At 38.7% G+C, this 24,037-nt stretch overlaps 3 protein-coding genes across 3 annotated transcripts in view; 1 reads left to right on the plus strand and 2 right to left on the minus strand.

Annotated features, from left to right (window-relative positions):
- The first annotated feature begins 1,495 nt into the window (after window positions 1–1,495).
- Window positions 1,496–5,330, plus strand: sqstm1 (sequestosome 1). The gene is made up of 8 exons (XM_027154693.2): window positions 1,496–1,794; window positions 2,503–2,598; window positions 2,817–3,166; window positions 3,268–3,436; window positions 3,721–3,798; window positions 3,947–4,119; window positions 4,216–4,429; window positions 4,702–5,330. The coding sequence occupies exons 1-8, from the start codon at window positions 1,626–1,628 to the stop codon at window positions 4,860–4,862; spliced, it is 1,410 nt and encodes a 469-aa protein (XP_027010494.2). The 5' UTR covers window positions 1,496–1,625; the 3' UTR covers window positions 4,863–5,330.
- On the minus strand, window positions 5,152–12,918 carry LOC113647771 (MRN complex interacting protein). Its single transcript, XM_027154694.2, is given in 8 exon segments — window positions 5,152–5,612; window positions 5,614–6,149; window positions 6,420–6,531; window positions 6,642–6,778; window positions 8,291–8,357; window positions 8,479–8,585; window positions 8,656–8,715; window positions 12,755–12,918. Coding segments are annotated over 8 exon segments (1,227 nt in total). The 5' UTR covers window positions 12,815–12,918; the 3' UTR covers window positions 5,152–5,464.
- A 426-nt stretch (window positions 12,919–13,344) lies between these two features.
- Window positions 13,345–24,037, minus strand: part of tcirg1b (T cell immune regulator 1, ATPase H+ transporting V0 subunit a3b) — a 13,322-nt gene continuing 2,629 nt past the window's right edge. The window contains exons 2-20 of the mRNA XM_027154692.2: window positions 23,014–23,133; window positions 21,663–21,741; window positions 21,332–21,480; window positions 21,142–21,237; window positions 20,621–20,812; window positions 20,393–20,475; window positions 20,109–20,202; window positions 19,702–19,914; window positions 18,106–18,256; window positions 17,878–18,017; window positions 16,886–17,043; window positions 16,691–16,781; window positions 16,478–16,596; window positions 16,167–16,380; window positions 15,619–15,738; window positions 15,374–15,460; window positions 14,670–14,790; window positions 14,156–14,327; window positions 13,345–14,034 (exon numbers count right to left, since the gene is read on the minus strand). Coding sequence (XP_027010493.2) covers window positions 13,941–14,034; window positions 14,156–14,327; window positions 14,670–14,790; window positions 15,374–15,460; window positions 15,619–15,738; window positions 16,167–16,380; window positions 16,478–16,596; window positions 16,691–16,781; window positions 16,886–17,043; window positions 17,878–18,017; window positions 18,106–18,256; window positions 19,702–19,914; window positions 20,109–20,202; window positions 20,393–20,475; window positions 20,621–20,812; window positions 21,142–21,237; window positions 21,332–21,480; window positions 21,663–21,741; window positions 23,014–23,130 — 2,490 coding nt within the window. The 5' untranslated portion in view covers window positions 23,131–23,133 and the 3' untranslated portion in view covers window positions 13,345–13,940. The remainder of the gene's footprint in view (window positions 14,035–14,155; window positions 14,328–14,669; window positions 14,791–15,373; window positions 15,461–15,618; window positions 15,739–16,166; window positions 16,381–16,477; window positions 16,597–16,690; window positions 16,782–16,885; window positions 17,044–17,877; window positions 18,018–18,105; window positions 18,257–19,701; window positions 19,915–20,108; window positions 20,203–20,392; window positions 20,476–20,620; window positions 20,813–21,141; window positions 21,238–21,331; window positions 21,481–21,662; window positions 21,742–23,013; window positions 23,134–24,037) is intronic.

The following is a 24,037-nucleotide window of genomic DNA, read 5'->3' on the forward strand; positions in this document are numbered from 1 at the left end:
TACACAGATGACGTGATGTTGATTTATTTTCACTCAGCATGACACAGCACTTTAAACGTATTTAAACACCCACATACAACTAAACAATGCTAGTGAGTTATAGAGCAGGGGGGTGTATTAAGATATGTTTAACCAATGAAAAACAAATAGAGCAGTATTTCTCCTCAGACATGGTGATTGCATCAGAATGGACCATGGCAGTAGGGATTAAATCACAGATTTTTACACAATTACAAGAAAGATTAAAGTTCACAGAAGAAAATCATACTTTTAATGTAAGCGATAATATTTTCACATCACAAAACTAAAATCAGTAATATTACAATCATTAATTTTGTGGCATTATAACAGGAACATGTGAAATAGCTATCTATTTCTGTATAGGTTTTTTTGGACAATAAACCTGATAATGATTCTGATGTGTATTTTTAAAGTTCTTGTTACTTTTTGGCCCATCACCCTAAGTTTGTGACCTCATTAGAGCTGACAAATTGCTCACAGACATCCTACCAAGATGATCCCTGAGTAGTCGCATTTTAAACCAATCTACTTTAGATCTTTTGGGGAGGAACAACAGGTGGCAATGGCAGCTCCCGACTCCAGAGTACGTGTTTTGATCCAAAGCTTGGGTCATTGTCTGTGCAGAGTTTCCCAATGTTCTCCATGTCTGTATTAATGAATACACTGAACCAGGGGTTTCACCTGGTTTTCCATTTTTCCCCACCACACAAAGACATGTTGGCATGTGTGTTTAAGTGATGGGTAATGTAGCCTCGTGCCTAGTCTTACCAGGGCAGACTCTAGATTTACCACAACCCTGACCAGGATAATGAATGAATGAATGAATGAATGAAGTTTTTTCATAGAAAATCATCCCTCTTTACGTATGGGCATGTGATAACTTAGTGGTTAAGGTGTCAGGCTATACCAATCGGACGGTTGTGAGTTCAAATCTCAGGTCCACCAAGCTGCCACTGTTGGGCCCCTGAGCAAGGCCCTTAATAACCCTCAATTACTCAGTTGTATAAAAATGAGACAATGTAAGTCGGCCAAATGCTGGAAATGTAAATATACTTGTTGAAACACTCAGTGAAAAGCCATTACAATTACTGTTGGTAATTCTGCTGATTAAAAGTGCTAGTGAACACCATGAAAATGAATAAAACCAGATCCCTTAAATCTAAAGCTCTGTTCTGGAAGGTTTTAAGCACATGGTTTCTACAGTAAAATACAGGATTACAGTATTTACAGAGACGTGCTGTGATAATAGCCGTGGGAATTCCCCCTTAGGAAAATGCTGTGTCATTTCTTGGCCTTCTCATTCCACCCGTTATAGGACCCCACCCTCATGACATTGCTCTTGTTGTTGTTGCAGGATCTTGCTTGGATCATGCGCATTGACCTAAGAGTGAGATTTGTCATCAGGGTCAAAAGCCCTTAGCCACGCCCACTCGCTCTGATTCGCTGCTTCGTAGTATAAATACTGTATCGTAGGCAACTGAACGGAATCGTACGCTGAGTTTCAGGAAGCAGTCAGTCAGCTGATCTCTGTTTTTCTGCTGCGCAACACGCACCGGAGCCCGAATAACAACCCGCACACAGGTGGGAGACTCTAGAAAGAAGACATGTCGGTGACAGTGAAGGCTTATCTCCTCGGAAAAGAGGACTGTCACAAAGAGATCCGTCGCTTCGCCATCGATCACGACGTGTCCTCAAGTTTCGAGTACTTGAGTCGCAAACTGGTCGATGTTTTCTCAAACCTCCAAAATGTCGCTTTCCAAACGTACTACAAAGGTAAGTTTTTAAATCTACGGACCTCTAATAGACTTAATAATAACGTGAGAGAGAAAAAAAAAAAACGGGGGTGCCAATACTTTTGCTCGACTCTTTAACTCGAGAGTCGACGTGTTTATTAAGCCGTAGCTGATTTGTAATAATTACATTCCTTGCATTGCAAACGTCAGTCGTTATTATTTCCGTGTAAACTAGGACATTAAGTGTATAGATGACCTTTTGTTTGGTTTATCGAACCTTTATAATAAACCAGTTATATAACTATACAGTGTTATGGTCCAGTTTTATAAACACACACTCGAATATGTAAACTATTCCTTTCAGCTGCTTGGACTTGTTCTCCTGCATAGTTTTCAGCATTATACGTGCGCTCAAGTCTTTGACTCCACCTTTTAGGAATGATAATAGCAATAATACATAAATCTAATCTCCTGATTTATTAGTGAAGTACTCAGTTTAACATTACATATATTTCAATGTTAATCATGGCTAGAACCTGAGGTAGCTGTTAGAAAATGGAGTTGGACTTTATATTTTTCTCCAATATGAAATTCTTTGTTTCACAGTTTGTTTGAAGAGCTCAAACAGAAGGGTAGTTTAACACCGATCCTTCCAGATAAATGTCTTGGTACAGAACACAGAATCGTTGCCATTATAAAGCCATTATAAACCCGTGCACTGACTGTTCTCCTTCTTGTTTTGTTGTAGATGAGGATGACGATATGATTGCCTTTTCTTCTGACGATGAGCTTATGATGGGCCTGACTATGGTGAAGGACGCTACCTTCCGCATTTTCATCAAGGGTAAGCTACAGATTCAGATATGTCTAGATCGGGAAGCTGTATGGGTTATTTCAAACACACATACATTTAGACTGTGGTTTTAAATTATGTTTGACTTCCTCTTAAGAAAATGCTGCATTTTCAATCAGCCTAATTATAGCTCATCTTGTAATTCAACAGAGACTTTAATACTAATACCAAATACTAATATTGTTCTGTTGTATATCTTACATTTTCAGAAAAAAAGGAGCACAAGCGTGACTTCCCACATTATATGGACCAAGGGTTTGCTGTCCATCCTCCAGGACCCCATCACATGGGTCCTCCAGGACCCCATCACATGGGTCCTCCAGGACCCCATCACATGGGTCCTCCAGGACACCCTACTATGTGTCCACCTCCTCATCACCCATCATCCCTGGTTCACCTTGGTGTGACTTGTGATGGTTGTGAGGGACAAGTGGCTGGGACCCGCTTCAAGTGCACTGTGTGCCCCAATTATGACCTGTGCGCCACCTGCCAGGCCAAGGGCCTCCACAAGGAACATGCACTCCTGCCCATTTTTCACCCCATGGCCAATATGTATGAGGTGAGTTCCTGCCAGGAAACTGGCCTGTTTTTTAGTGGAGATGGTCATAGTCAGTTATGGTTTCTTTACTCTAAGTTTATTGTCGTTGTTTTTCTTTACAGTGGCTACCCCGTGGCAAACTTTTGCGCAAGATGAGGCACTGCATGTGGGCTGGGGCCCAGGCTCAGGCTCATGCGCAGGCTCAGGCTCAAAACCAGGCCCAGCCTGGTTCATCTGGTGGCCAGCCCAGCTCCCAGCAGGCTAACTCTCAGGAATCCCAAGCTCAAACTGGTAATTTCTTTTTTACAAGCAGATACATGGGAAATATAGAGAAGTGCTACTCAAATTTCTAAGACACATGCAAAGAAAAGCCAAAGATGAGTTCAAAAATTATGAAATTATTTTTATGCAATAAAATAAGTAATAATCTAAGTCAGTATTTGGTATGACAAAACTTGCTTTAAAAAAACTGGCTATGACTTTTGCATAGTACTATATATAAACTTCTAGCTGCTGAACTTTTTATTTGACATCCACTCATGCAGTTGTACCTCAAACATTTTTTCCCCCCATAGAAGCCTCATGTGCCCAGACCAATATGGAGTACCTGAAGAACATTGGAGAAGGTGTGGCTGCCTTGCTAAGCCCCCTTGGTAGGTGCCATGCCTGTGACCATATTAAATAACCCAGTGTCGACACAAGATATTCTTACATGTATAGTATTCTGACAGTCCTGTCCTTTACATACTTTAACAAATAGTGAAAATATATATTTGCTGAAATAAATTTACCACACCACAGGCATTGATGTGGACATTGATGTAGAACACGAGGGCAAGAAGGCCAAAGTGACACCAACTCCTCCTGTATCAAGTGGACCCCCTAGTGGCCGGAGTGATAGTAGCTCTGGAGGAATTTCCAAGGGGGCAGCCGGAAGTCCAAGCAGTGTAGGGAGTACAGGTGATGGGGCAAAGGTAATTAAATTAGACATGCCAAAAAAAAAAATAGTAATTATATTAAACATTTTTCAAACCAAAACTGTTCAATTAATGTTTGGATGTCTCTTTAAGATGGTTTTGCTGGACCAAAAGGAAAAAAGTAATGATGAGGAGTGGACCCATCTGAGCTCAAAGGAAGTGGACCCATCAACAGGTGAGCTCCAGTCACTGAGGATGGAGGTGGATGGAGCAAATGATAACCCTAGTCCTCGCAGCCACAGCTCCACTTTAAACCAAGGACCTAGTGGTCTACGTGAGGCTGCCCTCTATCCACATCTGCCTCAAGGTAAATACAGAATACTATACTGTACAATTTAGGCAGAGGGAAAACACAGATAGGCTTCCATTAGGATACCTGCTGTAAGTAGTGAGGGTATTGTCAGTTTTCATTTTGGTATTACTCCGGTGTGTGTGTGTGTGTGTATATACTATTTGTGTGTATGTGTGTGTAATATATATATATATAAATTATTATTATTTTTTTTTAAATTCTCTATCACCACCACACACCCAATAATGATACTCAGCTTGATCTGTTGATGAACCTTCCTTTCTCAGACGCAGACCCTCGGCTGGTGGAATCTCTGTCCCAGATGCTGTCCATGGGCTTTTCAGATGAAGGTGGATGGCTGACCAGGCTGCTCCACACTAAGAATTACGACATTGGAGCTGCTCTGGACACCATCCAGTATGCCAAAGCCCCAGGTCAACGGAAATGAAGCATCAGCAAGGGCTTCAAAAAATGGGGGTTACATATAATTAATCATTTTGAAAACCCCATGCTAGTCCATTTCTAATCTTGCCTACCTTTTCTAAATGTGTAACAATTTCATTTCATAATGCTGACAATATAAATTACTCAGGCATTTTTAATAATACAGATTTCTATTTTACTCAACTTTATTGAGAAGATACATGGAAATTAATCTGGAAATTAACATAAGTCTACTTTCTTTCATATACTGGGTCTATCATTTAACATTTAGCACAAAATAATTTACATTTACTTTCAAAACTGGTAAACTTTAAGAAATGTCTATGAACATATTTCTACTTCTACATGATATTCGTTGTTCTGTAAAGAATAGCAGTAGAGTGTATTTGTAGTCAGAATGAAAAAGAATGGTTATATTGTTATATACACTTTCCTGCCTGGTCTGTCAAATAAATTATTAGCAAAACTCTCAGGATGTGTCTGAATTTGTCTAAAATGTTAATGTATATCCGGTTATTTTCTTAAAATATTTTAAGGCTAGTCACAATGTTATTTTTGTCCATTTCTAGGTATGTTTTCTTTAGTTCAATGACAAATAGTAACAGATTAATACGTGTCATCAAAGTCCTCATCTGTATGAAACAATGTGCTGAAAGAGAAGGCAGGACATGGTCTTTTAATAGGTCCTGGCTGAACACACACAGGCCTTTGAGAGCCAACAGGCCTTGATGTGATGGTAGGACTTTGAGTTAGGATTTCCATTCATACAGTGAGTCAGTGTCTCAAAACCAGTCACTTTTTCTACACCAAACACCCGATCCAATAGGGCTCCATCACTTCCTCCACTGCTCATACAGCGTGTTTTTTTTAGTGGAACTCTGGCTACAGGCATCACTGGGCTCAGAGCCAATGCTGTGTGATTTCCATCCAAATACTCGGTATGCTCACCAAGGTCTCCCTCATCCTTGTCTTCTTCAACACAGACAGATGGAAGAAATCGGGTCCACTTGGAGTCCATAGTTTCACTGGACTGTTGAGTGAAAGATGGAAAGGAACAATTTAAGGGAACTGAATGCTGAGGCTTGGTGTTTAACACAGCAGAGGACTGCTTATTTGCACCAGTGAACTGGGAACATATATCATTATATGCACTAATGTCTTTTGAGCCCAGTGATGCAGCTGGAAAAGCACAAAGGCTAGCAGCTCTCTGGCTTGTACTGGCATGTGGGAATCCTGCTGAAGAGCATGGTACTTGAAGTAATGATTTGAAAGCTCCATCATTACGACGAGGCTGAAATAACACAAGCAATATAGATATATTATTTGTCGAAAAAGTTTCATCCTGAAATATCTTTTCAGTAGGACATGTAGAGTACATGATTATAAACTCAGTATTATGTTAGCAGGTGACACCAAAGAGCACAGACGCAAGTAAGACAGTAATAACAAAAGGTATTGTGTACAATATTTCCTTGGTAAAAATTTCTTCAGTAGCATCTGTTTTCCTTCAGAATCCTAACACAGGTTTGATAAGATGAGCTACAACAGTCTAAAAATGTACCTGAGTGGGCAGTTTTGCAGCAGCATACTGAGCAGTGTCCTTGTCGTCGTCTTCATCAACAGTGTAGTGTCCACAAGTGGCCCCTGAAATAAAGCTTTTCTTCCTTTTTCTGCTAGGGTGTTAATGACAACAGCATCAACTCTGGTATCAAATTACAAATCAAGTCAGATGTTTAATAAATTATGATTTAAAGTGGGGGAAAAAAAGAGCCATTCTTCTAACCTGAGGTTTTTATGCTGATGGCCCTGAGCTGTGTCTGTGTTAGCTCTCACTTCCTCATGCTCATCCTCCTCACTTCCTGGACCATTCTCTTTCTGCTGCACATATTTACTCCAGCGGCTTACAACCTGTGTCTGTGCCTGCATGAAGATGAAAGTTACAAGAGCAGTTGTTCTAATAATGAAACTTACTTCCAATCTGTAAAAACTAAAAATCTGAAATGTCCGTATGTGTGTTTGATGTGCTTTTAATATTCGAGCCGATGTGCAATTCTGGAAGCTTGCACACACAGAGACGAAAATAAAGCCATGACAATGAAGGAGGGAAACTTTCCAGACAATAAGTTAAAAATGTCAAAAAATAATAATAATAATAATAAATATAAATAAATAAATAATTTCCATGTCACTGTCAAGATTAAGGAGGTAGGACAAGGTACAACACTGCATAGGTAATTGTAGTCATAAGGACAAATTGTAGTTTGTCCTCATTTTTTTATTTTGTTAATTATTTTTTATTTTGTTAATTCTTTTTCTTTTATTATTTGTTATTTCTTTTATTATTCCTTATGTTTACCTTCTGCTCTATGTTTATGTTCTGTAAAGCTGCTTTGAGACAATGTCTATTGTAAAAAGTGCTATACAAATAAACTTGAATTGAATTGAATTGAAAAAGAACAAATCAGAATAGAATTTCAGTTGTTTAATTAAATGCTCTTTGTCCTCAAATAGCTGAGAGGTTTAAGTGTATTTTTATCTTGCTGGAAAGAGGACCTGCAGCCATACTATACTTTGAGGAACCCTGGCTGTAGCTGTAGCTAATAGTGCATCTTAGGCTCTGTAAGAAATTATGCATTTGCATGTACAGTAAGGGATCTATCATTATCCTTGCAAAGTCATGGGTCTGTGATTTTCTAACAGGTGGGAAATTAACATCAAAACATTACCAAAAGGTACAATGCCTATAAATAATAAAAAGTGGAATCTAAAGACAATGTTAATATAAAAATTTGGTTTACTATGGGTGCAAACTTAAGAAATAGAAAGAAAAAACAAAACAAAAACACTCTTGCTTCCAGTAACAGTTACAATTTGACTATACACATTTATAACATGCCTTATTTTTCAAAGAGATTATTAGTAAAATAGATCTGTACATCTGTAGGGGTCCACCAATCTTTAAATGTCCTTTCTGTAGATCCCTTCTCAACTTTATCTTAACTACAACCTCCAAAACATGGTGAAGACAAAGACTAATGAGGTCTAAAATCAAATCAAAGCCAGCAGAGGAGAAACTGATCACTAAATGTCAACGTGTGCTTCATCATTAATTGTAACAGTCAGTGAGAAGCATGTGTGGTGTTCCTTGTGTGGAGAAAAAAAATTATAGCCTATTACCTACTCTCCTCAACAGTCATCATCATATGACTCAGTTTGTGTAATGTCTGTTTGGGTAAAGGAATTAAACATTTATGAGTCTGAAATGTGTACAAACAACCTGAATCAATAATGGCACAGTTGGAGTGAATGTATTTGCATGGGTAATATGCCAATTTTATTGCTCATCTGGTACTAGTGTTTTTGTTTTAGCTTGCTGTGAATTATGGGTTTGCACACATCACAGTATATGTCCAGCCACCGAACACGACATACCTTTTGCTCGAAAATTTGAGTCTCGTCTTCAGGGCCGACTTGAACTTCACACCCCTCCTTTTTCTCCCTGTGAAAAAGGAGACAGTCATAAAAGATTTATGAAAGATATTTTACACTCTGTGGGTGGTTAAAGAAAGAGAAGTAGCAATGTCCATAACAGTGTTAACACCCAGCACCATAAAACTCACCACTCAGTCCAGGTTCTTTCATTTTCTACCTCTAGCAGCTCTCCACGCAATGAATTCAGCTTCTGTACGTGCCGTCTACACTCGGCACCTGTGCCTCTGCCGTATTCCTGCAACAAATCAAATACTGAGCCAGAGGAACAACACAAAGCCTTGCCCAATTTAATGAAATAAACTTACTTTTATAAGTGACTGTTTTTCCCCACACATCTTGCATGTCCATTTTTTGATCTTTTTGACCTGAAGTAAAATATAATTACAGTTCAGCCAGACAACAAGAACTGGGTTCTCAGTCTTGGAGATAAGCAGGTTCTACGGCTACCTACTGGAAGTAATCCACAATATTATGGACTAAACAAGATAATATGGTACCATATATAATAACACCATGATTTAATTTTTGTAAGGTCACAATTTTCTCCTATGACGTAACTGTTATTATGGATCAGGTTTGTAACCAGACTAGATGTACTGTACAAAAGTTCTTAGGCACACTAACACAGAGATATCAGAAGACCACATTTTAGATCTCCAGGATATACATTTTCACAGGAATTCATTAGAAGTAACATTAAGTAATAAAACCTGATCTAAACATAATGGAGGGTGTCAGGTTTGACCTGCCGAGAACCGAATTCTTTAGAAAAAACTAGCAGATTTCCAAGATGATTGAAAAAATAAATCCTTTTTTAAATAGTGATTCTAAAATTTAAATGTAAGGGAAGGTCAGATCAAATAATTTAGTGTCACCAATAATGAAATTATCCAGTGAGATTTTGAGTGACATTTAATGATTGTCTTAAACTCTTATCCAGAGGAACATTTAATTCAATTCAATTCCATTCAAGTTTATTTGTATAGCGCTTTTTTACAATCGACATCGTCTCAAAGCAGCTTTACAGAACATAAAACATAGAACAAAAGGTCATTATAAAGAATAATATAAAGATAAATAGAATACAAAATTCAAGATTAATTTTAGATATATTTAAATGTGTTTGTATTTATCCCCAATGAGCAAGTCTGAGGTGACAGGTGATTGTGGTGAGGAGGAAAAACTCCCTTGAATGGTAAAGGAAGAAACCTCGAGAGGAACCAATAAAAAGGGGAACCTCATCCTCATATGGGTGACACTGGAGGATGTGATTATAAATATACATAAGTTTAATTTTAAGTGTTTTATTACTCTGTTAACATAAATTAATAATTAATGTCTTATTGTAAAATAATATGTTTCAAAAAAGTTCCAAAATGTTAACTTATATACATTGGTAAATTATTATATTTATTAAATTATTATATATTATATACACAATGGTAAGTTAAATTATTTGGTTTAAACACCAGAATTCACATCAGTATCCATGATGAATGTGGCCGTTTTCTAATTAAGTGCCTGACCTACAGTAAATTGCTGTTGTCCTTTGGTTAGCCAATATAACAGTATCATTCTAAAATTAATTCTAGTAGACCAACTTTAGTGAACGTGTTCCAGATTCCCGGTCTTTTCTGCCATCTGAGATATTTTTGGAGATCAGAATCAGAATTAGGTTCAGGTTTATTGGCCAAGTGTGTTGACACACACAAGGAATTTGGTTCCAGTTGTTTGTGACTCTCAAAAGTACAGACAAAAATAACATTATACGATACAAGATAATACAGACTATACAAGACAATGCAGATGTGATACAATTAAAAATTATGAGTATTAAATATGAATACAGAATATATGACTGATCAGTTATGTACATAAAGTGTGGGAAGTGCAAATAACAATATTGAGCAATATTATGCTTTTTGTACAACATGCAGCAGCAGTAGTGTCTGTAACATACACAGAAGACTGACAGTTCTGATCATGCAGAACTTATGCTATGAAGCAGGGAATATAATTATGGTGAGTTGTTGATCAGGGTGATTGTCTGGGGAAAGAAAACTGTTCCTGTGTCTGGCAGTTTTAGTAAGCAGAGTTCTGTAGCACCTGCCAGAAGGGAGGAGCTGAAAGAACCCTTGTGTCCAGGGTGCGAAGGGTCAGTGGTGATTGTTCCTGCCCGGTTTCTGGTTCTTGTATCGTACAAGTCCTGGGCAGTGGGGCGCAAATTATTATTTCCGCTGTTTTTACTGTGTGTTGCAGTCTGTTTTGTTGCTGCACCAAACCAGATGGTGCTGGATGTGCACAGGAAAGATTCAATGACTGCAGTGTAGAGCAGCATCAACAGCTCCTGTGGCAGACCATAATTCCTTAATTGGCATAGAAAGTACAGTACATCCTCTGCTGGGCCTTTTTGATGATAGAGTTTATGTTGCACTCCCATTTCAGGTCTTGGGGAAATGGTAGTGCTCAGAAACTTAAAGGCCGTCACAGATGACACAGTGCTGTTGGATATTGTGAGGAGGAGAAGTGTTGAAGGGTCTTTTCTAAAGTCCACTATCATGTCCACAGTTTTGAAGGTGTTTAACTCTAGACTGTTCTGACTGCACCATAGCACCAGCCAATTCACCTCCTGCCGGTCGGTATGCAGACTCATCGCTATCATGGATTAGACCGATGAGGGTAGTATCATCTGCAAATTTCAGGAGTTTAACAGATTGGTCACTCTAAGTGCAGTCATAGAGGGAGAATAGAAGTGGGGAGAGGACACATCCCTGAGGAGCGCCAGTGCTGATTGTCCGAATGCTGGAGGTGACACCTCCCAGTCTCACCTGTTGTTTCCTGCCTGCCAGGAAGCTGGTGATCCACTGACAGATGGAAGGGGTTATAGTGAGCCTTAGGAGTTTGGAGTATAGAATTTCCTGAATTTGAATTATAAAAGCAGATTTGAGATCGACAAAGCGAATCCGGGCGCGTGTCCCTGGGCAGTGCAGGTGTTCTAGAATGTAGTGCATCATCCACTGATCTGTTTGCACGGTAGACAAACTGTAGGGCAGGGGTATTCAATTAAAATTCAAAGAGGTCCAGTTACTAAAATTTCCTCCCAGCAAAGGTGAAAAATAGTGTACCCTCATGTTAATAAAATCAATAACGCACATACATTTCTATATAATTTATTGTTAAATTTCAAGTGTTTTCAAAGTCTGAACTTGTATGGCACTTGAACGGAAAACAATCCTGTAGTTGTCTTTACTACATGTCAAGTAACAGACAACAGACACTGTATTTCTTCTGAATAGAATAAATAAAAAGTGCACTTAGGGCCTATATTTCAAGTAATGTAAAACATTCAGAATCTTTCGAATAAAATAAAAGTGATTTTAATCTTTAAGAAAAAAATGAAACAGACTTTTGAGTTGCCCCTTTTTTTAAACATTAACTACATTAATAACACAGGGACCTTAGGCAAAAAGAACATTTCAGGTAAAATAGAACAGGGCAGAATTTACTGAATAAAAGAAAAGTGCAGAGCTTTGAGCAGCTCCCTTTTTCCTCTCTCTCCTTTCCTCCTCTCCTTACTCCCTTTCCATCTTCCGGTCCTAGTGAGAGAAATGGACATGTAACTGTCCTGCCAGCAGCTTGAATCTTAATTGTCCTGCCAGCGTAATTAGGTGCATTACTGCCACCTTCTGCTCTGGAGTATGGAACAGAAACAATCTGTTTTTGGCTTGGCTTTTGATGACGCTCCTGTCGTAATAACTAGATTAACTGCGCATGAACGAAAGATTTACCTTTATTATTAATATCAAAGAGCTTATATAATCTTATAATATTAGATTATAATAAGGAGATGCTTAATATGATAATATTAGAGTTTTAACGGGTCCGGGCAGACTCGTCACTCGGTCCGCCATTTGGTGATGCCCGCTGTAGGGGATCCAGCATCTGTTTTGTTTGTCTTTAGGTGGGCCGATAACATCACAGCTGCTGTTATACAAGTTGTGAGAGCAGGTTCACTCCATCAGTGTCCAAAGCCAGATTGTGTTGAGCTTTAGACCACTAATTTGATCCCCACTGTTTAAAGGTTTAGTTTCTGGTGCCGTGACCAAATATGCATCTTCTTTCTAAAGCGTGTTTTTAAATAATAAGGGACTTTAAGACATGTGGTTCTTTCCATTTAATTTTAACGTCGTGTTCATTTAAAAAGGGCTTCATCAACATGTCCAGTATTTAAAACTCGTGAGTTTGTAGCTGTTCTGATTTATAAGGCGTTAAAGTGTGAGTTATTTTATTTCTGACAGACTGATACCACAAATTAGCTTGTTAGCTTAGCAGGCGAGCTAACGTTGTTTACACCGATTTATAATAATAAAAGGTAAGAGTTTAGAGAGAAAGCATAGCGCTTACCTGTTGTACTTGAAATGTCTGACAGGAAAAACACCTCAGTACGTGAAACTCTTGCACCATCTTGGTATTAAAAGCTAGCACTTTTTTTGTAGCACTTTGGTATCATCAACTCTTACGACGTTTGAAAATCGCGCGACACGAACTGCGTCGTTACGTCATCGGCAAAACGCGCTGCGACGTCCATTTTTATCTACTAACGTGATTATTTACCAGAATAAACTTTTTTTTAATTATTATTTTGTGTACATTTATTGCATCTGGATCTAGATTATATTTTGAACCATGTCACTATCAAATTTTATTTATAACTCTAAAATGGAATTAAATAGATCACCAGATCAATTAATATTTTCACATTAATCATTATTATTACTATTATTATGGGAATGTGGCTGGAATATTTAAAATGTACATTTTTGTTAATCTCTGTGCTGTCTCATTTAATTCTAATAAATGACAGTAAATTACTGTAAAATAACCAATTAAAAATCAAACATTAAGGATACAAAGTACTACAAAAATGTATAACAAATATTTTACACTACATGCACATACACACACAAATATATGCACACATACACACACACAAATTTGAGACATGAGACAAGTTTTATTAACTTCATATTTACTTGTATCTCAGCGTTACAAAAATCAGGTATAAATCATAATCCGTTGGTAAACCAAGTATTTAAAAAGACATTACATGCATGACACCAAGACAGATGTTAATTTATATAAAAACATAGCAAGAAGCAAACCCCTGTAACTCCCTTTGATTCATCTGAATTTTAAACTCAGTGATTAATATTATTGGAGAATTAAGCTGAAGTTAAACTTTACTGTTACACGGAGACCAGAACAATCTTTCATATGGATAAAATCTCCCTGAGTTACATTTTGGTCTCATTCTATCTGAATAAACTCTGTGGAATGCATCATGTATACCATCAGGTCCCACAGCAATAAGATTTGGTTTATTATGAGTGTTATGAGGTTCTGCAACTATAACCGTTATAAGAATCCCTAAAACTGATTTCAGATAACACTAAAAGGAAATCCTCCACCAACATGAAGACTGATCTGAAAAAGAAGCTTCTCCGACATAAACTGCAACTTGATGTGGATAAATTAAACAATACCATTGAAATGTCTGGGTTAAAACACTGTGTAATTATCTGATAAACCATCAGTTGGTTGAAGAGAAGCTGATCAAGGAGGCGAATGCAAATGGACTGAGCTTATAGCCTGCGCCACTGTAGAACTTGTTCTGAAATTCGACCCTGGGAGAAAACGAAATTGATTATTTTAGACTTCTTAGCGGGATTATTAAAGATTATTTAATGTTGGGTTAGGGTTTCTGCCATAAACCACTGTAGGAGTGTATGCGCGTGTTATTCTCACCAGTGAAGACGCAGTGCATGCAGAAAAGCCGAAAGACCTTCCATGATGAGAAGAATAGCTACTGTCAGGATGGCGAAAAAAGCAAAGACGAATATCATGATAACGCTTCCCACATAGCTAGTGGTTGAGAAGGATTTGCTCATCACCATCACCCAAAGCACTTCTGACAGCTCTGTAAAATAAAGACACACAATTAATATGCACAAGTAAAGAAAAACAGTTTCAATGCGGTCATTTTATTTTATTTATATAATTACTTGTGCAGGACAAGTTTGAGTAGAGTACATTTGCTGAAATATTAGGTCATTCTCACAGATCAGTCCGATCAGAAAGTTCAGATGGTCCTTGTTCGGTATGACACCTCTGTTTTATTTAATTAAAACTCTCCTGGATATGTAATGCAACACTTAGGTTTACTATCATACTGTAAAAACCCTTTATTTCATGTAAGCCCTATATTTAAGTGCATGATCCTAAATGCTAAATATAACAGTAGGAGATACAAAATACTTACGGGCATGAGCAAGACTGAGGGCCCACAGACGCAAGTAAGAGGCAGTGTTAGAGATGCAGCCCAGACAGTACTCTATGGTATGGATGGCCTGGTGCATGAACACATTGGCTGCATCAAACTCCTGTTCAAAACAGTTAAAAAGACAAAAACAGATAGAACCGATTATATGAGTGAAAACGATAGATAATTCGGCAGATACAGACATCTGACATTTAAACGATAACAAGTCTAATGACAACTTGTCTGTTGCTATCATTCTTTTAGTTATGATTCTAACACATTAGTGAGTGGCCAGAGACTTCTATGGACATATAGTAAAGTTTAAAGCTGCAGCCATGACCAAATGAAGTGCCTTAGGAACTTGTAAAAGACGAGTAAAATCTAATACCCAGTTTTAAACATCAAAACCATTTGTATAATTAACTGGCATGCTGAACATTAGCATGCTAGTCTTTACTGAACCATTCTGATTTTTGGTTTTATGTTAATAACCAATATATTCATACGGTTCAATAAAAATCATACAATCCAGACGAGACCAAGCGTTAATACTGCTTTCTCCATGTCGGCTGTGCGTTATCTAACTAGTTAAATAGTCTGTTAGCTTAAACGGATAAATAAAAACGATTGTACGATACATGAAATTCAAACACACTCTTTAACCGAAGATGTGCCTTCTTTAAAGTCAAATTTCTATAACTCACCTCCTCCTCTTTTTCTGGTTTGGTCTCAAGCTCATCTTGCTGAGCATTTATAGAGCCATTTTCTGCTAGTAGAGGACGCCTCTCACCCTGAGGAACAACACACTACGTTAAAATGCAAGCAGTCATACAACTACACATAAGATCCTCTTTATCAGAAACACCGCTATGTAATCAATCAATTACAGCAATGCAGTGAAAAATAAATCATTAAGTATGAAAATATTTGCCATGAACTATACACAGACCCTTGACCCTGCCTGGCGTTTCTTCCTCTTGAAGGTCATGTACTCATGTATGGGCTTTCCCAGCAGCAGCACAGGAACTGAACACACTGCCAGAACCACCAGTATCTTCTGCACCGTCATCTACAGACAGAACAGACACAGTGTAAGGCTGTTCATTATCCAACACACATTTTAAATAGTATAATTGTACCATTATACTCTAATTATTACCATAACATCAATTTTACCATAATTGTAACAAATCTTAAATATAAGATTGTCCCAAAGCTTATTCTTAAAGGATTAGCCAGATTATGACTTATACAACAGATGGCTACAAGTTTGCTTGACATCAGTAGTTGGATCTAATACAGGTTTAATTTTTATTTACTCAAAACAAAATGAGTACAACAAGAATCTCCATGCAGGATTTTGTATTCAACATGTATGTAAATCAGTAGTATTTTCATGATACTGCTTTTTTCGGCAAGAATGAATACGTCTCATTTTGTCTGTTGTGGGCTTTATTTAAAAAGGCAGCGTTATTATAAATGATATCTCTCACAAACCTGGTAACTGTAAAGGTCCTGATTGGCTTTATTCTCTGTGAACAGGAACATATCTATGAAGTGGATGAGAATACTGGGTGCTGTGCTTGAGCTCTCAGGACCATAAACAACCCATTTAAAAATCACCATGAAGATCAGGTAACCAAACAAACACAGCATGAAAAACAACTCGGGAATCAGGACCAGAAACACACTGCTTATCTCCCTGAAGTGCCTACAGGCGTAAAGAGAAACAGACAGACACATGTATAGTAGTCATCGAAAGTCATGCCGCAGGTAAGAAGGGAGAAAAAACAAGCACAGCTACTCACAGATAGTTGAAGAAAGACAGACAGACCCCAAACGTCATATGGATGATTCCAATAATCACGGACATCTTCATCTTATAGGAGTTAAGGAACGTCAGATGGTTACTAGCCATTCCCCAGATCTGAAGATAACAGAGATTACTTCATTTCCGTCTCTAACAAAGGCTGTTAAAACAGTGAGACACTAAATACAATTATAATCAAAAGCTGGTTTACCGGATCAATGCCAAATGGATAAGGGCCAGTAAATACTCCAGTAACATTTGGGTCCAGTGAGAGATAGGGGTTTGTCCTGAAAGTCTCATCACTGACAGATAAAAATAACATGTTTTCTCATATATTAAAAAAAACAAAACATAAAGAACAGTATCAAATAAAATGAGCATTTTTATTCATGTTTGTGACACGTACGTCCAGTTGTAGAATTCTGCATGGGGCCTAATATGCCATGAGGAAGGGAAGGTGACAAGGCCTCTGCTGAAGCACTCGTTGTATATGGCACCCGTGTAGATGGAGAAAAATCCCATCAACAGGATCAGATAGCGTCCTCCAAACATCATACGCCAGATCTGAACACAAAAATTTACATGAATGGTAAAGGAATCTTAAGTAAGGACTGTTGCTAGTGCTAGAATCTTCACAAAAAAGGAGTCCAAAGTGCTGGTGAAAAATGATTTTATGACATGTTGAATGGAAAAGAAAGAAAGAAAGAGAGAGAGAGAGAGAGAGAGAGAGAGAGAGAGAGAGAGAGAGAGAGAGAGAGAGAGAGAGAGAGAGAGAGAGAGAGAGAGATAGATAGATAGATAGATAGATAGATAGATAGATAGATAGATAGATAGATAGATAGATAGATAGATAGATAGATAGATAGATAATCTTCCACTGGCAATATCAATGCATTGTAATATGATTAAAAATAATATTTTTGGTTCGTTCCCCCCTGCATGATGTAAAGTACAGTCAGGATGCATAAGCAGCTCTTTACTGCTTCATTTTCCGCTGTCAATTCTATAATGAAGGCAAACAACCTGGCATCTTTAATGTTTGTTGCTGATCTAGGTAACAAACTAGGTTAATACTAGATAATAAGGGAGGTGTTACGGGTAATATTTACTGATTGTGTAAGACCTTCATTTTCAGATCAGCATAATCGGTTTCCTTTACTTTTTTTGGATGAAAAACAACATATTAATTGTAAAAAAAAAACCAGACATTAATAACTTCACTTTTTTTATTATAAACTCAGCCATAACAAGCTGTAGGAATGTTTTTTTCCAGTGACAGGACAGTGTAGGAATGTTTTTTCCAGTGACATCCTGATAATATTACGGACGACTGTTACCTACTATGAGGAAAAAACACCAAACATTCAGTTGGCAGATATAAGGTGCCAAGCATTTCACCTCATTTGAGCTGTTCCTTAATTTGGGGTCCTTTTCCTCACACACCATCCAGAGAGCAGCGAGGGTCATGAGAAGGCCGTGTCCCACATCCCCAAACATCACCGCAAACAGGAATGGAAATGTAATGATGGTGTACAGTGCTACAACAAAAGTGAGACAGGGTGACCGTGTAGCTCGGATACATACAGTATACCCTTTGTGTGCATGAATGCATGTTAGGGGTGTTACCTGGGTTGACTTCTCTATAGCTGGCTACTCCGTAAGCATCTACAATATTCTGGAAGCCTGCAGTGAAAGCGTTAGTGGGGAAGAGGGTAGGAGGAGAGGTGCTAGCAGGCAAACGATTGTAGAATGAATCAACACTGCTACCACTGGTTCTCTGAGCAAAAGAAACAGAGAGAGAGAGAGAGAGAGAGAGAGAGAGAGAGAGAGAGAGAGAGAGAGAGAGAGAGAGAGAGAGAGAGAGAGAGAGAGAGAGAAGTGGGAAAAAAAACTCAGTTGTCACATGTCAATATGTCATGTACGGTTATATCTATAAATGAGAGCATGTGAACATTCCTGTAGTGGATGCACGCACACACACTGACACACGCACGCGCGCTGACACATGCACGCGCGCTGACACATGCACGCGCACGCACGCACGCTGACACACGCGCACGCTGACACACACGCACACTGACATGCACGCACACTGACACGCACGCACACTGACATGCACGCACACTGACATGCACGCACACTGACATGCACGCACACTGACATGCACGCACAGACACACTGACACGGACACACACGGACACACACTGACTGACACACACGGACACACACTGACACACACACACTGACACACACACACTGACACACACTGACACACACACACTGACACACACTGACACACACACACTGACACACACACACTGACACACACACACTGACACACACACACACTGACACACACACACACTGACACACACACACACACACTGACACACACACTGACACACACACTGACACACACACTGACACACACACACACTGACACACACACACACTGACACACACACACACTGACACACACACACACTGACACACACACACACTGACACACACACACACTGACACACACACACACTGACACACACACACACTGACACACACACACACTGACACACACACACACTGACACACACACACACTGACACACACACACACTGACACACACAGACACACACACTGACACACACACAGAAAGTCCTCCTTTTTTAACCAGCATATTTCTTCTGATCAATCATTTTCTTAAGGTAACTCAACTGTTTCTTAGACCAGGTGAAGCAATGGGGAAAGTATTCTCATTTTTTCCCCCGAAAGATTCTATTTGACTCGCCCCCTGCCTACCTCCTGCCTCCTTATTCCCAACCAACCCAAGAAAGTGTCACAGTTTTGCTTTCAATTTTAGTGTGAGCCTGAAAATTGAACTCCTCTTCTATGTGAATCTTAAAAGAGGAATACAAACGCATGCATTTCTACACAACACACACGTTGTGTAATCTCATTGCAATGAACTTTAAACAATCACCATTTTAAACAGAATTTAAGTTGCACAATAGTTCAAGTTTCCCTCGGTTAAACATTTTATACACTTTTACACTATTCTGTTATTACTTTATTTTAATTGAACCGAATTTCAGATGAAGCTTTAAATAACTGTAATTATAATAACCCAGGTTCCATTCTAGAGCACTAGTAGTAATGACAATGGCATTTTAGGCTCAGGTGTTACTTTTTAAGCCAGAAATAGTTGCACGAGTGTTAAATTCTCACCCCCCCCTCACGTAGGGCACTTTGTAGGGCAGGAAGCTGGCTAACTGGGCACCATGCCTCAGCAATCAGGCACTTCTCAGTGACTGAGGGGCTGCAGAGATTCAGCACCATCTGAATGGCTTTGCACTTCTGCACCCGCACACGCCACTGCGGTAAAACTGCCACAGCACGCATTAGCAACTGTTGCAGGTACTGTTCTGTCTCGTTCATCACCTGTAGGGAGAGAGAGAGAGAGAGAGAGACAGAGAGACAGAGAGAGAAGGGATAAGTTGTAGATCATGCAAGAAATGCAAGATGCTTCAAAAATGAAAAAGCACAAAAATTAATGTAATATATGGGGACTTTGTGATTCAAATGGTTTAGTGACAGCTTAGAGGAGGAGAATTAAATAGAACAGATTCACTCACTGATTTGATGTCTTCGATTCTGGTCTTGAGCCCGTTCAGTACCTGCTCTCTCTCTGCCTGGCTCTCTGAATATGGGAACGTCTGTGTGTGGAAGCTGGGTGTGTTGCAGGCAAGTTAATTAAATTGTATACCAAGTTATTGGCTTGCTAATGATGTTTAAAATACACAAAAAAAAATTAAATCACAGCCATATTTAAAAAATAATAATAATCAGCCTTTTAAAAAAGTACTAAACTGTTGTAAGATTCTTGTTTTTCTATGCAATGAACACCACTAAAACCTACCAATCACAGATCTTCTTCACCTTCTGTCCAATCTGATCCCCCCAAAAGGAGATGAGGAAGATAGTCCACTGAACCATTTCACCCTGAAACACAACCACACCAGTCACAATGAAATCTGAAATTTCATGATATGCCTTCACTTAAAAAACATTGATCATAATTCACAAGCTTAACAGTTTCATTAAGGATCACTGTGTGAAACAACAATATCCCTGATGAATATCTCACACTTTCAGGATGCTCCAGCTTTTCGTCCATTTCTCGAAAGTCCACAATGATGTAACCACGGCAGGCACGCCAGAGCAGCCTCTCGAAGGCTGGTACCTTCCATGGGTGCACAACGCCAGCCACAAAGCTGAGCCTCACATCCTGCCTGTTCTCTGCTAAACCCACTGGGTCAAACGAGGGAGGTGCCGCAGTCTGAGAAATATTGACATTCATAATAATATGTAAAAATCGTTGACCTGCAATTTTTTTTTTTTTTAAGTTAGGTTTCAAAATCTTGACTGATGTTCAGATATTTAGGTTAAAAAATATATATATATATATATATTGGTGCAAGTATTTGGACAAAAATGAGAAAATTATGACAAAGAAATGTATCTAGATGATATCTAGATTTCCAAAAAAATAAAATGTATTCGTTTGGTTCTTTGATCTTGGAAAACGTTACGATTATGTACACACATAATTTTCTGTGATCTAAACCATTCAAAAGCAAGAAATGGGATGTGGAATGTATCCTGGACCTGAGAGGCTGTGAGGAAGTGCATCTGAGTTAACACTCCTCTGTACTGACACAGCTGAGTCAGCTGAGCCCGGATGCTGTCTCTGTTTCTGGAAACCTGAATCGGTGTAGAACAAACAGATGTACGAAATAAAATTAGCTTCCTGTGTGGACTTACTGATATACTCCTTCACTCACACACAAACACACACCTCTCTGAGCTCCCGAGATAAACGCTCACTCTCCTCTTCGATAATGAGCAGTTCTCTGGGCTGTGGTGCCGGGGGGCTGAGCAGGGCTTCCTGAAGCGGTGAGCGCAGTGATGGAGAGATGGAGCGTGTGATCTCCTGCTCCAGAAACGCTGTGTACATAATCCACAGAAGCAAGAAAAACACAAATGAGTTTGAATTTGTAGTAAACTGTTTGTAGAAATTAAAACCAACCGTCACTGCATTTATAGAATCTGAGCAAAGAATCTGAGTGTGAAAAGAAAAAAGAGAGAGAGAGAGAGAGAGACAACAGGAATCTTCCCAAACTACTCACCGAAAGTCTTCTCGAGCTCCTCGCATCTTCTCACCTCGTTGACAAACTTCCTCTGAAACGCGTTCACATTCGGATTAAGCTGCGACAAAACAAGAGAAAGAGTGAATACAGTGTTGTGGTGAGCAAAGTCTGAGTGATAAGAAAATCTATTCAATTAATACACATGTACAAAGAGTAGATTTAAGAAATGCAATGCTAGGCAAAAGGTGTTTTTAGTTTTCAAATAATTGTCACAGTAAATGGTTTTGTCCTACAAAATGTATCAGGACAAGGAGATTACATCATTTCATCTATGGGGGAAGGGGGGGGGGTTACGAGGTTATATGAGGTTACGCAACACCTACAGTTCCCTCCCAATGCATTAGAATGACAAAGCCACGTCTTTGTTTTTAGCTATACACATTCGGGTTTGAGTTTAAAAGATGAAGACGAGACAATAGATCAGAATTACAGCTTACATTTCGAGATATTTTATCTAGATGTGTGAAATTAGTACAAAACACAGCACCTTGTGTTGGACCCACCCATTTTTGAGTGATATTGGAACACAGAATTGATTCACAGATGGACTTGCGATTGGGTTTTAAACTGTTCTTCAGATCACAGACTGTTGACCAGACATTTTCCTTTACAAATTACTGGTACAGAGCAAAATGAATGGTTGTATCAGTTAGGACAATTTACCCAAAAGCAGCAAACGTCCCCACACTATCACACTATCACCACCATGTATGATTTTGGTTCGACTGTGTATTTAACGGGTCAATTACTTTTTAACACTGAACCAGTTGGTGTTGGATCCTTTTTTTTCTTTCGGTAAAAGAAGCGAAGATATAAAACTGTTTTTTGTGTTATTTAGATAAACTTGTCTTATTTTAAATGTTACTTGATGATCTGAGACATTTGTGACAAATATGTAGAAATAGTCAAGAATCAGAGACGGACGTTAACTGACGGAATCATCCAGAAATCACGGAGTGTGATTCCTTTCTATATGTTTATCTGACCTGTATGAGCATTTGTGTGTGTGTGTGTGTGTGTGTGTGTGTGTGTGTGACCTTAATGTGGCTTTGCTCAAATGAAACTGAGAAGGACAAAAATGTAAGAAAATACCAACACTGTTTTACCACAGAAACTACTGATCAATGAATCATGAGAGAACGTTAAAGGCTCCTTAACCAACGGAAATACTTAAGAAATGTTCCCTGCTGCCGTTTTAAAGGCCAAGTATCCAATCGCCGAAACGATTTTATACAAATTAATATGAGAGACTGTACAAAGGGATGAATTTATGGATGTGTGTGAGAGGGACAGAGAGAGAAAGCACATGTTAAGAATGTCAGCCTCTTACATCTCTAAACTCGACAATACCCAGCTCTCCCAGCTCACTGACACAGTTGTAGGCTGCACCGGATTGCAGGAAGAGTTGCACCAGGCACACCTCCTCACTGCGGAACATGGAGCCCATGACCTGGGAAAGAGAGAGAGAGATGGCATGGGAAAGATAATGAATAGGGGAGAGAAAGAGAAAAGAGAAAGAGGAGAAGAAGGGGGGAAAAGAGAGGAAGAGATCGAGAGACAGACAGAGAGACACAAAGAGAGAGACAGAGACACAGGGAGAGAGACAAAAAAATCAAAAAATCACAGAGAGACACAGAGTGAAGAAACTAAGAAACTCAGTTGTCACATGTTCTGTTATGTCTATAAATGACAGCATGTGGAAATTCCTGTAGTGGATGCGTGCACACAACACACACACACACATACACACACACACACACACACACACATATGTGCACACACACATTCCTCTTTCCATTGCATGCATGTCTGAGTCAAATCTGAATCTAAAACTGGTAACAAATTTTCCAGCCTGAACTTGACTGTACTCTTGAGTTTAAAATCCCATTTGTCATCTTAAACATGAGATTTGACATTTAAAAAAGTGGGAACAACATTCAGTGTGATCATTAGTGCAAAATGCATTTTGAATACATCACGAAGAACAGCAATAAGAACAGCTGTAAAATCAATAAATTACTATTTCACAAACTGTCATCAGGGTAACATGTTCTATGAGGTTTGGGTTCTGGCACGCTTACAGTCTTCAGCCTCATTTTATACCGCCTTTATACTGCCTTCTGAAATCTCCTTTATAAACAGTCAGAATGAGTGTATTAATATAATCCTATATATAATAACAACACTCTGTAGTAACACTGAAGGTGCAAGATGAAGAGATTTTTAAACGGTTTGTTATTATGGTGAATTTGCCTTTGATTTGTTTGTATTTCACAGTTTTGTAGGAAATCTCCAGTGATTGTGCTTGACCTGACAAATAACACTTTAATCATGTATTGTGTTTGTGATTTGAA

The sequence above is a fragment of the Tachysurus fulvidraco genome, chromosome 17 (genome assembly GCF_022655615.1).
Source record: "Tachysurus fulvidraco isolate hzauxx_2018 chromosome 17, HZAU_PFXX_2.0, whole genome shotgun sequence".
In the NCBI taxonomy this organism is placed as follows: Eukaryota; Metazoa; Chordata; class Actinopteri; order Siluriformes; family Bagridae; genus Tachysurus; species Tachysurus fulvidraco.